Below are 15799 nucleotides of genomic sequence, written 5' to 3' on the forward strand. Positions count from 1 at the left end.
ATAACATATGTTAATGTAGTAAAAATGCAAAGTTATCTCCCTTGCACAAACAGCGTTAGATTACCGACCGGCTAGTTTTTTTATATTTATCAGAATTTCAGGACTTGCCAGGAGTTTTTATTTAAATTCCAGGTCTTTCCAGGAGTTTCCAGGTCGGATTTTTTTTTCAAGGAGTTTCCAGGACTTTCCAGGAGGCGTGCGAACCCTGTATTAACATCACTGTGTTTAGAGTAAGTTCTTTCAATGCTAAGCTTCCACTGGGGAGAGTCTTCAGATATTTCAGAACAATATCTGTATCCCATTTATCTGTACAGCAAGGTAAACTTGGGCAGCATTCAAATAGTCAAATAGGATGTGTCCCTAAAGAGTGGCTGCCTGCAACAGAAACAGTCGCCGAAAACGAATAGTATTCATAGCACTATATCCAAGATCCGATGCATGACACTCTGTCATAAATGTTAGAACTTGTCCTACAGTCAGATTACAGAAACTTCCCAACTCCGCAGATACACATCATACTGTTTAAGCGAACCAGGTCTCCATGAATCCATCAGAATATCACAAATCACCCCGGACAGTCGTTACTCAGAGAATATCTGCCGGATATAACTCCTGCCGTAAGTCTCCGCCTGTGGTGAAGAAGGTGGTGACTGTCTAGGTGACCAGGTAGCAGAAGAGTTGTCTTCCCCTGTGGGAACTGCAGTGGAGGGCGGATCAACATTCGCTTCAAGGCAGGATACGAAACTTGAGTGGGCCAATCCGGTGATGATGACTGCAAGGCATTGTTCTTTGTACATTTTCTGTAGCACTGCTGGGATAAGGCTGAAAGGAGGAAATATGTACAACACATTAAACTCTGACTATTTTAGAGAGAAGGCATTCACAGCACGAGCCTCTGGGTCTGGTCTATAGGATACATATGGCCTCATTTTATAGTTTAACCTGGAGGCAAACAAATCTATTTCAGGGGTAATTTTATAATAGCTCTGGATATCACCAAAACACTTTGGGTTTAGTTGCCACTCAGTATCATTTCTGAAATTTCTGGACTGATAATCAGCATCTTCATTCATTACCCCTGGTATATGAGATGAACATAACCAGAGTTGTCTCCCCATGGCCCACAGCCAAATCTGCTTGGACAGTATGTTGCATTTATCAGAATGACTTGTGCCAAAATGTTCAATTGAACTTACCGCTGTGGTATTATCTATCATAAGCCTTTTCACATCTGAACAGAAACTTTTTAAGTCTAGAAACGTGGCAAGCAGCTCTAAATAATTAATGCAATTTTCCTTCTCATCAGGCCTCATCCATTCAACCCCAGCAGAGAGGTCACCACAAACTGCTCCCCAGCCACTTGTAGAGGCATCAGATTTAATGATGATGTCAGGACTTGTCATTTCAACTGGTTTCCCAGAAAGTTCTACATTTTCTATCCACCATTTCAATTCAGCCACTGAATCCTCTGACCATGCTGCTGTCATAATAACCCTTAACCCTTTTGGAATTCAAAATTAAACCTAAATATGGTATTGACTGAGAAGGTGCCAAAACCAATTTCTCCGGGTGAATAATAAAACCCAACTGATCAAGCATCGAAACCATGTTAATAACATTTGCTTCACATTCCGTAACAGAATGCCCTATCAGTAAACTGTCATCAATATAGTGAGAAGAGATATGACCTTTCTTTCTCAACTCTGCATGCACAGGTTTCAGAAGCTTTGTAAAGCGCCGTGGACAAGAGCTCAATCCATTGACAAAACATGTAAACTGAGAGCACCTCTCCAGTAGAATTTCAAATATTTTTGGTCAGTGGGTGCAATTGGGACCAAGTAATAGGCATCTTTTGAATCCACACTGGACATGTAGCAATTTTTCACCATCAGTTTGAGAGCTACAATAAGAGTATCCACTTTGAACTTTTGATAATCAACAGACCTATTTAATGATTTGAGATTCAAAATAGCTCTGTGGGTGCCATCTTTTTTCTCTCAAACAAAAAGAAATTTTTTTCACCTGGCTCATGACGGGTAGTTCTGATAACCCCTTTGTTCAGAAGTTTACTATTTTCTTCATCAATAATCTGACATTCCCATTGTTCAAATGCAATCTCTTTTGGAACATGATACTGACATGTAAATCAATTTTTGCACAATCAATATACGACAGAATATCCTTATCAGAGGTTATTTTAGTCCATTCATTGAACGAGGTTTCAAGGCATCAAGGCTTTGAAATTAGCCACTTGGTGTTCAACATAGACAGTTAACTCTTTCAGTGTACGATCATTTAACCGTTTTATGTGAGCTATAGGCCTACTCTGTATGACACAAACCATCACTTACCTGTGTATGTGAATGGTGCATGACGGTCGGGCTTATTTTTGTTTCGGGAGAAACTTTTTATTCCATGGCTTTCCCTTCGCGGTGTAATGAGGAGCCTTGCCAGGATCGTGGTCGCCCCTTCCCCTCTTTTGCCAGGTGGCATTCCATCGGCCGTTTCTTTCCTGCCCCCGTCTTAATTTTCTGAAAATCTCAGGATTGGTCATGTGCACAGTTTTTCACAATTGGCTGGCTTCAGTAACGCATCTTGGTTTTCTTTAACCTTTTCAAGAGGAAAACCCAACATTCACAAACTTTTCGGGTCGATGTCCGGGCCAAATGACTCATTCTCAGCCAGCTCACGCGCTATCGAGTCGAATAAAACAACGGAGTCCGAATCGTTTTCTAGGGTATTTATGAGCTAGTCATCAGACTTAGATCTTGCGTATCCACGTGGTCCACCACTTTGGCTCGTTTTGCGTTGTTTGGCCGGCCTGAGCGGCGACTTGTAGTCCATTGTTCCCCGATTATATCCACCTTTAAATCGGTCGTCCGAGACGGACACGTTTGTGACGTTTGTTTTGATGAACCTCGTCACGAAGTTCTTTTAACTCATTCCCGACAGCCTTTATAACATCCAGCAAAGGATCGTTAACCCCAGCATGCATGGAAAATAGAGAAGCCGCGCCTCGTGTGTCCAGGCGGGAAGCAGTCGTCTGCTGCTCAACTTTCACCGACATCTGTCAGCAAAGGGTCGTCGTCTTTCGAGTCCATGATCATCAGAGATACACAACTTCGTGCAAAGCAGCGAAGTCTCCTTAAAACTGTATTTTTTACAGAGTCTGCAGAAAAATACAAACACACACATGTACTACCTGAATCAACCAGTGACACTTCCGTACGATTCGAAAAGCAAGCTTGAACTGACATTTTGACCTCGCATGCGCTCTCTCACATGGTCTCGTAGTGACGTCACTTCCGTGAGGTAGAATTGCAGGTTATCAAGTGATATTCTAAATCCTCCTCAGGAATAATTTGTTTTCACGGCAGTTGGACTGACTGAATCATGAAAACCAAATTCGCACTTCATGCCGCAGCCAAATGTGCAGATGCAACATGCACTACTGATTACAGCATGGGCAATAAATGTACTAATGGGACTGGTTAATGAGAGAGGTTTCAAAAACCTGGCATCATCTGTAGTAGCAGGATCAACTCTTGCTTCTGTGACATTTTATTTGCCTGCCTGCATCATTTGCAGGTCATTGGTGACCGTAATTTGACGGTGCTCATGGGATTGTTTGTGCTATCTGATTAATTTAATTGGTGTTTCGCTGTACTCAAGAATATCTCACTTATACGATGCTGGCCAGCATTATTGTGGGAGGAAATCGGGCAGAGCCCAGGGGAAACCCAAGACCATCCACAGGTTGTTGGCAGACCTTCTCGCTTACCTTGCACCATCTTAAAGACCGCTTATAATTCACCAATTAGGCATGTAACTCTGCACTTAATCCACCCATAACACTTACCCACTGTGAAGTGAAATATTCCCAAGCATGGCTGTGAAAAACACTCACAAATTTGGTTAGGGTTTTTACACTTTGGGTTCCAACTTCACACAAATCAAACTCAGGAAAATGCCTCAAGTTCAAAATCTTAAGATATCTTTATTTTTACAAGGTTAAGACATTTAAACACAAAACTATGATACAAAACAGATGAGAGGAGATGAATGTACAGGCGTAGCTGATGTTCGCTAAAAACAAAATCGTGAGTACTTTAAAAGTTTGGTAGTATTCCCACGAGAAACATGGCCATAATTTATATGAATTTCTTGCAGCATGGTCACTTGATTCTACCAGATTCCAAGTTAAAACACCTTCAAGGTTTCCTGCATTCACCGACGATTAACGTCCTTCAACTGTCAAAAAACAAGAAACACTGTTTAAGACACAATACAAATTTTTCAAGAAAACCTTTGAGAATGGCAGTGTTTTCTCTTAGATTACTTTTTGTTCTTGATTGTGCTTGCACTTTTAAAATGAGCAAGCTTCAGTCGTTTTCTTTTTCCATTAATCACTTTATCCACCTACATAGGTCAATGCATCTCGTTTAAAACAGAACCTAAAGCTCCAGCTTAATATTAAATATGGCACATTTACTCGAGCTGGACCAAGGCTGTAAGACTTATCCATCAAAAGCAGCCTTGGAAAGCTCTAACGCTGGAAGTCCTATCTCTACTGTCTTCCAATCTCAGTTAATTCTGTATCCCATTAACAATGGTTTGTGTGCACCCAGCATCGCTGTGTGAGCTTTTCATTTCAACTCCTTACAAAACATCGCTGGAATAACCAATACAACCTCAACAAGTGGGGAAATTTCCATATGGTAGTATTAAACTATAGTCTTCACTTACTGTAGGAGCCGATGTCAATCTCGTCCGGCAGTTCTGTGATGTTCACTTCAAACCTGTCCTGTACGTCGTTTAAGACCTTAGCATCGTTTTCGTCAGACACAAACGTGATGGCCAAACCTCTGGTGCCAAAACGACCTGCACGGGCCACCTGAATGGACAAGTCAAACCAAAAGGGTTAAGAAGCAAGTTTTAATAAGAATATCAAAATGGGGTAAGTATATATCTCTCAGAGATTGAAAAGCCATTATGGAAATACTCCTTTGCAGTGTTAGATAAATATTAATAAAATATAATTTCAGATAAATTCCAGACTGCTGGTTATCAGATCGTTGGACCAAAATATGCCATAATGATACTTAGCAGGCGGAAACACTCCTGGTAAAAAAAAAAAAAAGCTGAAGCAACTGCACTAAATTCATGAGATTTCATGTTAACCAAGTAAACATTTCTTGAAGAGCAAAATGAAAATCATTTACTTCAAACTTCATGATAAGGGACTTGATTTATAAGCAAAATGGGTGTGATATTAGGGGTCAGCAGTCCATTTTATTGAACTTTGAATCTGGCTCGACTGCTAGTACACTTTTAAACAACTGGCCCGGGGGTCCGGTCTTAGTACTTACCCTGTGAAGGTAAGTGTCAGAGTCCTCAGGCATGTCATAGTTAAACACAATGTTGACTCGTTCAATGTCCATGCCTCGACCAAACAGATTTGTGGCCACTAGGATTCGCTTTTGGAAATCTTTGAACTGCTGGTACCGAGACAACCTGTTCATTGGATAGACATGGTGTGAATTACACAATGATAGAGGATGTTAACATGCTTTACCTGGTATTCTACCAAACACCTCTGGATAAAAATGCTTAGCAGATTTGGTCAGAGCTTGATTCAAACACAACACCTCTTTGATCAAGGCGTGGTGAAGTTGTCCAGATGGCCAAACCACTGTACTACCAGTGGCACAACAGGTGACTCCACATTGCCAGCAATTTAAGATGCCTTAATTGATTTAAAATTTCGTTGTTGCTCATTTGCTAGATTCCAAGAGTTTTATTGGTCCCAAAAAGATGTTCTGAGGTTTGTTTCGAGTCAATTCAGGTCCACCCGAGTGGCAGAATGTAAATTTCAGAACCAAAGGTGAAACAGGACGTTTATGTGCCTTAATTGCACCTTGAAGCGCCTACTTTTTAAGTCAACTACAGTAATTTTTTTATAGCTTATGTGAGGAACACCGCTTTATACAGAGGTTTCACTCACCTTTCATCCTGTGTCATAGCTCTGTGGATGGCAATAGCCGGAAAGTTCTGCTCCACTAACAGCTGAGCCAATGCCATGCACCGCTGTACAGACTTCACAAAGATTATCACCTGCAAACAGAAGTGCAATATTATATTTTTATGTTCTGAAACTTTCCACAGCTTTGTCACTCACATCTGAAAGGAAGGCAACTATGCATTCAATCTTATCTATACAGAATTTCTAACGTTATCGAATCTTTATTCAGCCTGTAAGTGGTTTGGAAACATGTGAACTTAATTCTTACTATTCTACTTATGAAATAAGATTGACTGGCAGGCGCTGCAGAGTGTAGTAATAATTCCCGAACGAAATGTACAGGTTTGAGAATTTCAAAATTTGCTTAAAATACAAGAACTAGATGTTTTTTTCTTTACAGCTTTAAACACTTAATCCTAACCTTCAAAAAGGCTTAAAACATTAATTCCACTAAGAAAAGGCCTTACACATTCACAACCGTTTCCTTGGCTTCACACTACATGAATTGCTAAGTGCTTTTCCACCCTACCTGATTGAACTCCAGCACATCTAACAGCTCAAACAGTTTGCGGTTCTTCTCGTTGTCCTTTAGTTTCACATAATGCTGCCTTAGTCCATGGAGAGTCAGTTTGGAGTCATCATCCACATAAACCTCCATAGGCTGAAAAACCAAAAGTGGTTACACATGCAAAATCCACAAAATCTTTAAAAGTTTGGTCTTCAATTTTTAAATCTTATTTTTACATTTACATTATTTAAATTCAGCTTATTTAGACAAAGTATGAAGATGACTGCTTTATGACTTGACACTGAAGTAATTCAAAACAATTTGGAACTTGTTAACATAGGTCCAAAAGAAAAACAATGGCCGAAGTTGAAAGGGCTTAGGTCATCTGATCCCATGATGCAACACAGGAGGGCGCTGGTGATCAAGCTTTGGCATCTCACACACCATCGTGGGCAGTGTTGGATTGGCCGTTGGATTGTCACCTGACATCCCGAAGTCACAGCCACTTGGAGGCTGCTTGTAGAGGGCAGCACTTCTCACAACTAGTGCCGTTCTGGAAGGCGTCGACAACCGGCCAGTTGGTGACACAAACTGCCATCCGCTGGGCGAAGGAAGGGGCTTCTCTCCTGGCCGCAGAGGTCTGCGGGTCGAAGACACGCCACGGTGATCTGGTACCGAAAGGTCCCCAAATTTTGACTATCTCTATTCTGGCTGTGGGTCCTCTCTGATGTAGCGAGGGAGTTAGGAAGAAATGCCAGTTCCTGCAGTTGACTTAACAATCCCTTAACGATCCCCTGTGCATTGGGGGGCAAACGATTGGCACTAAAGGGCGAAGACTATCTACACCTCACACTACCAAAGATGTGATGAAACAGGGGAAGAATTTCTCGGCGTGATTTTTGCCTACCACCACCTTACACGTTGGCACAGGGGACCCTGAGACTTGCAGCTATGGTTGGTCGAGATATTGTAACCCTACTACTTCTGAGGACAGCTCATGTGGCAACCAAGGTAGCCAAAGGGAGGTAAGTATAGCGCGGAGTAATTACATCTTGCATGAACTTCTTGCAGACTGGTCTTATATCTTTGCTGAGGGTGGCGCTGAACATCATGCACTGTTTCTCGTGGGGCGTCATGCGGAAGATTTCTTGAACATCGCGCCTCATATCTGTAAAAACAGCAAAACGATATTTATTTAGTGCTAGACAAAAATGTTAAAGTTGTAGCAACTTAACCTGCAGCTAATACCCAGAATTAGTTGCAAAATTATAAAATCAGATTATGGTCTGCAGCAAAATGCCTTTATTCACTTAACTGGTGTTTTGTGCTGTACTCACAGGTAAAGAGACTAGCACAACCAACAAGTACAAAAAAAATGAAGAATACGGGGCGACTTACCTAGCTGGTCGAGCATTTTGTCACACTCGTCCAGGATGAAATGCTTGATGTTCTTCAGATTCAGGGACTTGATGTTTCTGGCTAGAGCGAGAATCCTCCCTGGCGTTCCCACCACGATGTGTGGGCAGTTCTTCTTTAGCACTTCCTCGTCCTTCTTGATGGGCAACCCTCCGAAGAACACGGCGATCTTGATGTTGTTCATGTACTTGCTGAAACGCTCGTACTCTTTGCTGATCTGGAAGGCCAGTTCACGAGTGTGTGCCAACACTAAGACTGAAACCTGAAAGTTAACAGCCACAAATGATCATGTGCCAAGAGGCGACGTTAACTTCTAAATAAAACCACACTGATATTCAAGAAAAACATTTGTCTGCAGCCAAGATATAGACATTAAGCAAAGTGAGAGACAGGGAAATGAAATGCTTGCTATAAGCCCAATCAACATTTTCAGGGGTCGCGCAAATTCTGCAGCTTACATTTGAAGTCTGGAATGACCCAGGATAATAACACCACAGTTTCCCACTGCTTCACACCAACAGAAAGTTTGTTTTTGGATTTTCTGTCGCTGAATAGACGTTTCCTTAGAAGAGTCATCATACTCAGATATTTCAATATCATATGTCAATATATGATTTATAAAATATACTTATTTGACTTGTTTATAACCATACTCAAGATTTCTAGGAAGCAAAGTCCAAACTCCAAGATACCGTTATACTGCATCAACGAGCCTTACCTGACCGTCCACTGGATCTAGTTGTTGTAATGTGGCCAGCACAAACACAGCAGTCTTCCCCATACCCGATTTGGCCTGACATAACACATCCATAGACAGGATGGCTTGTGGGATACACTCGTGCTGGACTGAAATGTACAAATACAGCTTAGGTGAAGGAGGGCTTATAAGCCAGCACGCAACAACAACAAAAAAAAATCTGCTTTACATAAAGTTCAATAATTTTTTAACTTTACACAGGTTGACAGTTTGGGCAAGGCTATGCTCGAACACCCAAGAAAGGCAAAAGTATCGTCTGAATAACATGAAAGTTAGTGAGCGTGTGCTTACGGTTTACTGTTGTACCTAACCATTTTTCAGTCATAAAGCTGGATCTTCATCTAGCTTATGCCGCTTTAACATCAAAACTTGCCGTCAGCCATTTTCAGAAGTCCCACCTAATGAACGCTTACTCCTAGAAATGCACCTTTTAACTGCGACAGTGACCTCAAGGGAGTTCATTCAGTGCAGCCACATTTACTGACATGAATTTATTTGCGGTTTAGACGGTTCCATTGTGTAACATATACACTATAACTTTCTGTTAATATCATGTGTATACTTTTCACAATATCCATTCAGTAAAGCACCACGGTATTGAAACAATATCGCAAAGCTGATAAAACACCAAAATAATTTGAGTTCCTGCAGGCAAAAACATTTTCCTGTTCAAATTCAGTTATACACATGTGACCTTCCACACCCATACATTTCCAATTCCAACAGAGTTTACTAAACTGAATTTCATGGTGAAGGCTACAAATGAAAAGAAAACCCCAAAATACTTGAATATTCATGATATAAGTAACTTCACTCAAGCGGTACGGAGTAATAGATCACCTTCTGATGGATGCTCGAAACCACAGTCCACAATGGCACGTAGCAGTTCTGGTTTCAACAAGAAGTCCCTGAAACCAGAACTGTGAATGGAGGCGTATGTTCCCTTAACATCTTTCTTCTGGGTCGCATCTCCAGCTGCCTCTGTGGTGGTTTCATTTTCCTCCTCATCATAGTCCAATAATTCAGCTTCATTTTCGTTATCAGCCATTTTGTTTTTCCTAGCTGAAATAAAAATAAAACATCAAATCACAGTGACTGAAATGGATGGTTACATTATAGACTTCGTAGTTGTTAGTAATTTTTTATAGTAAAATCCATAGATGTACATTGCAGACTGACTGCAGTGCGAGTGACCTACATAAAAATAAAAGTACAAAATGCTAATAATTATCAACATTTTCACACATTCTTACAAACACAATTACGACGCAGCTTTAAAGAACTCCAAATATTAACACAAATCCACGCTAAAGTTCTTTTTCACCTTAGTAGAATATTAAGAAATCAAATGATCTCCTCCTAGAAAACGTAGACCTACACAAGGGGCCAGTACGAGTGAGTATCGATTCTTCCTTTAGACCACTGAAAATTTCAAGCAAGTACGGCGTCGTCTACTTTAATAGCACACCCTGCAAGGTAATTTAAAATCTAACATCATCGGAATTTTACACGACGCATTAGTCTTCAAATAACGAAGTAAAGGCTAGCCTTACACAACTCCATGAAATCAAAACTTGTTCTCTTAATCGGCTATACCACGTACGCAACAGTTAAACAGCGCAGACGATTGTTGAGACACAGAGAGTAATTTAAGGCTTAATAACATAATCAATTAACAGATCTTTAAATGCTTTATCCAAAATCGTACATACGTGTAATGTAAACTAAAACAGAACGTCTGATGACCGCAGATTATTCTTACCAAATGTATCTGTTTCCCACGCCAATTTCTTCACAAAGACGGATACGACTGGTTTTTGATTGGCTGATCTCACACATTGTGTAAAACCTAAACCTAATAAAGAACTGAAAATACTGAAATTTTAGCACAAATTATTATAAGCAGCAAATTATAGATCCAAATCTGAAACTAAGTTTGATACATAATTAGCTGATACATAATGCACCTTATACATGCTTAATTTTCACAAAACTACTTTACAACCCCCCATATTTGAAAAGGTCTTATTACATTCCAGTTTTCACGTTTCGACGTTCGCGTTTTTTTCTGTTGAAGTGATACAAATTTAATTACGCACGATAGGCAAATACAATTGTTACCCATTTGTTTAGTGTTAAATTATACAATTTGATACGATGTTCTAAGGTCAATTTTCAGTATATAATTTTATTTTAGGTTGGCATTTTTATATGTCTGCATAAATGACCAATATCACATGACACCAACATGGCGGATGACAACGACCCAGAGTCCAATGGAGATCGTGAGGGAGAAGGCATGGAAAACCTTGATATTTCAAACGACGATGATTTAATGAATGATGACAACAGTGATTTGGACAGTTTGGTGATCGGAGCAGCGCAAGGTTTGTATGACATCGTTCTAGAAATGTCTATCTGGCCGTATTCAAGACCTCATTTGACAGTCCTCTTCAGTCGTTACTCTTCTGAGTCTTTGGCAACCGAGTTATGTACCAGTACTTACTGTACACTTATGTCTGTCACGTTGAGGCTTTAGTAAACGAACATATCGAGTTATACCAGGAGGAAACCATACTAGTCATTGTGGAATGCATGCACAATTCTAGGGCTAGCCCTATCACATGTCTATGTTGTAAAATGGCGGTAGGCGTGCTTCGTGCTTGTGGTTAAATGGCGGTAGGTGATATCGCCCCCAAGCGCTTGGAACGCTCCATCAAACTTAAGCTCTGAATGTTTCTACATGTATTTTTCAGTAAAACCTACTTATTGTTTGGTTGTTAGCATATGTTGTTAGAAGAAACCAAGATAAACATCAGAACTCTGGCTCAGCGTTTTCCTCCACCGCATGTTTGGCTTAATTCGCTTTGACGTCACTATGTAAATTATTGTATGTATGTAAGTATGTATGTATGCATGCTTGGGGTTTAACATAGCACTGAACAATTTTTCATTCACATGACGACGACAAGTCATTAGGTGTCTGTACATGTATTGTGTCTTCTTGTAGCAGGGTGAGTCTGTGCTGACAAAGTGCTGCTGTCACTGAAGTATCATGATGAGGACACCAGCCATGACCCCCACCAATGACACCCCGCACAGTCATATTATACTGACACTGGGTCAGTGGGTCCTGTTTCCTTGCTCTAACTTCTCATTGCTGACCGCAAAGCGATGCAGCAGGAAGTACCACTTTTGAAGTCTTTGGTGTAACCCAACCCAAGTTTGGTTTCCTGACTTCGAGGCGGATGCTCTAACCATTAGGCCACTGAAGCAGGGTGACATTGGTAGACTACATCTACCGTAAGAAAACGTCGAGAAGTTACGAGCACCATACCATTCATATGCACATGTATTCGCCTTTTTGGGGAAATTTTAAGTCTTTTACGGTGATTTATTTATAAACATTAATCAACCAAATGGGAAAGTAGGTCTGCATACCGGTATCTGCCTCATTCTGAGCTTATTGTGTGATGCAAAAATTAATCAACTTTTATGAACAGCGGGAGCAGCTTGGAAGTGAGGGAGGGGAGCTTATGAAAAAGTAACAGCTGTCAAGTAAAGTGTCTCCCTCCCCCAACCCATTTCTATTCAGAGTTCCATGGCCCCTGAATAGAGATAAGACAGGTCAAACTCAGTGACATGCTGTGCCATCAAACATGTTGCATCAAAGCAGCATTAATAAGGAAGAATTTAATACTAAATTAAATAAGGTCGTAACCTGTTTGTCTTTACTTTCTTCCATCTTTCCATGATAGCCCTGCTTTCGAAATGGTTTTTATGTTCTTCAAAATTTCACAGTACTATATCTTGTGTCTTTCTCAGAATATGTGGCTTTGGATTCTACCCTGGATCAGATTGATTCTTTTTTGAACAAGCTGGAGCAGAAGAATGATGATCTCTACCTGAAGGCCCAAGAACTGTTAGAATCTAGTCGTCAAACTCGTCTTGAGCTGCAGCAAGCCAACGAGAATGCAGGGCATAAAGGTGAGGGTTCTCATGAGAGTGCACAGAATGTAGGGCATAAAGGTGAGGGTTCTAATGAGAGTGCACTGAATGCAGAGCATAAAGCTGTGAGTTCTGGGGAGAGTGCACTGAATGCAGAGCATAAAGCTGGGAGTTCTGAGGAGAGTGCACTGAATGCAGGGCATAAAGCTGGGAGTTCTAAGCAGAGGGCACAGAATGCAGTGCATAATGGTGGAGGTACATAGCCTTCCAACAGTTAACACTGACTAACTGGCCATGAGGACTACATTCCAGGAGAGCTTAACAAAGTGGACATATAACTAAAGTACAATATGTGTGTTAGTGCTGCAGAAACTAGATCTATCCAAAGACACCATGTTTTTTTGCTGCGTGTACATGTAAATATAGGTTTAGAAGTCCTTGATATATTAATATATATATATTCAAGAAGCTGAAACCCTCTGACAGCATTTACAGGGTTGGTCAGAAATACACCAGTATACTCAGGTGAAATCTGCAGTATAATATCAGGTTAACTAAAATGAATCCCATGCCTCGTAAACAGTAAACATCCCTACAGATATGATGACATACTGGACATGTTGGATCCAGTGTTACTAAACAGCTGAAGTACATGTAAACATAAAATACTAATAGTTTGTTGTTGCAGAAGTATTAGAATGAAGGTTGCTTTTAATAGTATCCGATATGTATTGTTTTATTTATTTATAATTTTTGGGTGATTCCAGGTGTTGTACAGGGATCCTATGGGCTTAATTACATATACATGTTGCACAGAACTGCTGTCAGCTTCTGAATTCTTAATGTTTTATCTTCTGTTACCTTACACGTATGAGGGAGAATTTAGATCTACTTCACCATTGGTTGGACTTGGAAATTTATTGTATTATTTTTGGGAGTTAAGTTAATTATTCTTTACAGATATGGAGGAAGTGCAATTTTGTAAACTATGTATATACATATTTGTCATTAATGTATATACATGTATTATTAATGGGTATTGTGGCACAGAAGTACACATGGTTTGTTTACCAGACTTACAGACTTATTCTAGGTGCATACTGCAATTTTAATCATATTTAATTCACTGGCAAGAAATAATGAATCAAACTTAGCAATTGGCATTTCATGGCTGTTTGTTTCAAGATTTGCTTTCCCTTTTATACTTTACACACAATCAAATAAATATGTTCATTTCCATCAAATTTTACTGGATATGTTACTTGATCAATGTGATGAATTTGTCAGTGGTGAACATGTAATAAAATGCGATATGATATAAATATATCATAATATGGATTGTGTCAGTTGTTTTTGTGTCAGTTTTACACTTGATATAACAGGGTTTGGATTGCTAACATCTTGAGTTGACCAACACACTTTGACTTCCTGACCTCTTATAGAACAAAATGTTCATTTTTTTTTTAAATCGTTAAAACTGTAAGTTATTTAAATTCATTGCTGTGCTGAAGAATTGTTCTCTTGGTTTATGGGTGGATGAAACTGGAGTGCCCACTTATGTTAGGTGGATGAAACTGGAGTGCCCACGATTATCAGGTGGATGAAACTGGAGTGCCCACCTTTATCAGGTGGTTTTATAATAGTAATCCTATTATCTAATCTACATACTTGTCTTTTCAAAACGCTAGGACAAGCATGGTGCAGGTTCAATCCTGGCCTTAGCCAGGGTATTTGTACTTTCTGCTGCTCTCACTATTCATGGGGCCTTGCAGACAATTGTGTGGGTGTTTGCAGTCTAACATTGTTGAAGACCACTGGTGGAAAGGTTCGTCAGAAACTTGCCAAAGGTTGGTGGTCAACATTTAAGTGAAAATTAATAAGTACGCCATCACTGTTATTCTTCAACGTTTTGGCCTGTTTGTGAAGTGTTTTTTTCAAGCATATTCTGAAGGCATTATTCTGTATAGACTGTTAAAGTTATACTTTTTGTAAAGCTTTGGAACAGGCCAATCTAACGAATGTAGTTTTGTCTAAAAAAATCAAGTTATAAATGTGTGTAAATTGCACTGAAAGTTGCTCTTCGCATGCGAAAATGTTGAGGAGTTAGGGTTACCAACAAATAAACTTGAGTTGATTGTGCAATTTATTCGTATGATGGAATGGGTGTGTTTTGGAAATACTTATTTAGGTGATTCTTGTTTAAAACCATACTCAAAAGTTTTTCGCTTCTAGGGATGGCTGACGGGCAGTGGGATGGACAGCGCTTAGAAGAAATGTACCAGCTTGTGCACTAGACCGTGTTCAACATCTGTCACATCTGCAGTAACATTGGATGAATCAAGGTGTTATTTGTATGGAAGCACAGATGTACCATAATATATATGACACAAAGCAAGCTATAATGCTGCATTGGTAACAAACATGATGAAACAGATGTGGCTTGAAGCAGGTGTGAACAGGCCTTTAGTCCACATGTACCATATTTGCTGTGAAAATTCAGATTAAAAAATGCAGTTAGAAGCAAATAAAGGCCACGAAAGTATTACCTCTGCTAGTGAAACTTAACTTTTTCCAGTACTGAGAAGGGTATGGCCATACCTTTAAAGCAAACCTCAGACTATCTCTCATCATCAGTGGGCAAATCATCAACATATAGAATTCCACACAACATTTGCCTGAGATCAAGCAAGCAGAGCCAGGTACAATGAGTCACTACGTCATATCTAAGCTATGTACATGTAGGTTACCTTGTGTTAATTATCACAGGGCCTCCGTGGCTCAGTTGGTTAGTGCACTAGCACAGTGTAATGACCCAGGAGCCTCTCACCAATGCGGTAGCTGTGAGTTCAAATCCAGCTTTTGCTGTCTTCCTCTCCGGCTGTACGTGGGAAAGTCTGCCAACAACCTGTGGATGGTCGTGGGCTCCCCTGTGCTCTGCCCGCTTTCCTCCCACCATAATGCGGGCCGCCATCTTATAAGGCAATTATTCTTGGGTACGGCACAAAACACCAATCAAATAAATAAATAAAATAAATTATCACCCAAGACGCAGGCACAGTCCATTTTTCAGACAGAACTTTGAAGATTCCCAGCTTTGGAACCTTGGTGCCAAGAAGTGGTCAGCAGCGTGAAATCCCAGCTCTAAAAG

General features: G+C 40.2%; 2 protein-coding genes across 2 annotated transcripts; one reads left to right on the forward strand and one right to left on the reverse strand.

Moving 5' to 3' along the window:
* Positions 1-3972: 3972 nt before the first annotated feature.
* LOC135480157 (spliceosome RNA helicase Ddx39b) lies at positions 3973-10523 on the reverse strand. The gene is made up of 10 exons (XM_064759921.1): positions 10466-10523; positions 9544-9765; positions 8665-8792; positions 7929-8208; positions 7580-7698; positions 6552-6683; positions 6005-6114; positions 5370-5514; positions 4747-4894; positions 3973-4251 (listed from the first exon to the last, which is right to left on the reverse strand). The coding sequence occupies exons 2-10, from the start codon at positions 9749-9751 to the stop codon at positions 4238-4240; spliced, it is 1284 nt and encodes a 427-aa protein (XP_064615991.1). The 5' UTR covers positions 9752-9765; positions 10466-10523; the 3' UTR covers positions 3973-4237.
* A 428-nt stretch (positions 10524-10951) lies between these two features.
* On the forward strand, positions 10952-13983 carry LOC135480620 (bublin coiled-coil protein-like). The gene is made up of 2 exons (XM_064760507.1): positions 10952-11090; positions 12529-13983. Exons 1-2 carry the CDS (start codon positions 10952-10954, stop codon positions 12912-12914), a joined length of 525 nt encoding a protein of 174 aa, XP_064616577.1. The 3' UTR covers positions 12915-13983.
* The last annotated feature ends 1816 nt before the right edge of the window (positions 13984-15799 follow it).

The sequence above is a fragment of the Liolophura sinensis genome, chromosome 13 (genome assembly GCF_032854445.1).
Source record: "Liolophura sinensis isolate JHLJ2023 chromosome 13, CUHK_Ljap_v2, whole genome shotgun sequence".
In the NCBI taxonomy this organism is placed as follows: Eukaryota; Metazoa; Mollusca; class Polyplacophora; order Chitonida; family Chitonidae; genus Liolophura; species Liolophura sinensis.

Coding starts and splice junctions, on each gene's coding strand:
- LOC135480157 (XM_064759921.1), bottom strand. CDS start 9,751: ATGGCTGATAACGAAAATGAAGCTGAATTATTGGACTATGATGAGGAG. Junction 8,793..9,543: donor TTTCGAGCATCCATCAGAAG/GTGATCTATTAC, acceptor TGTACATTTCAG/TCCAGCACGAGTGTATCCCA. Junction 7,699..7,928: donor CAAAATGCTCGACCAGCTAG/GTAAGTCGCCCC, acceptor CTGTTTTTACAG/ATATGAGGCGCGATGTTCAA.
- LOC135480620 (XM_064760507.1), top strand. CDS start 10,952: ATGGCGGATGACAACGACCCAGAGTCCAATGGAGATCGTGAGGGAGAA. Junction 11,091..12,528: donor GGTGATCGGAGCAGCGCAAG/GTTTGTATGACA, acceptor TGTCTTTCTCAG/AATATGTGGCTTTGGATTCT.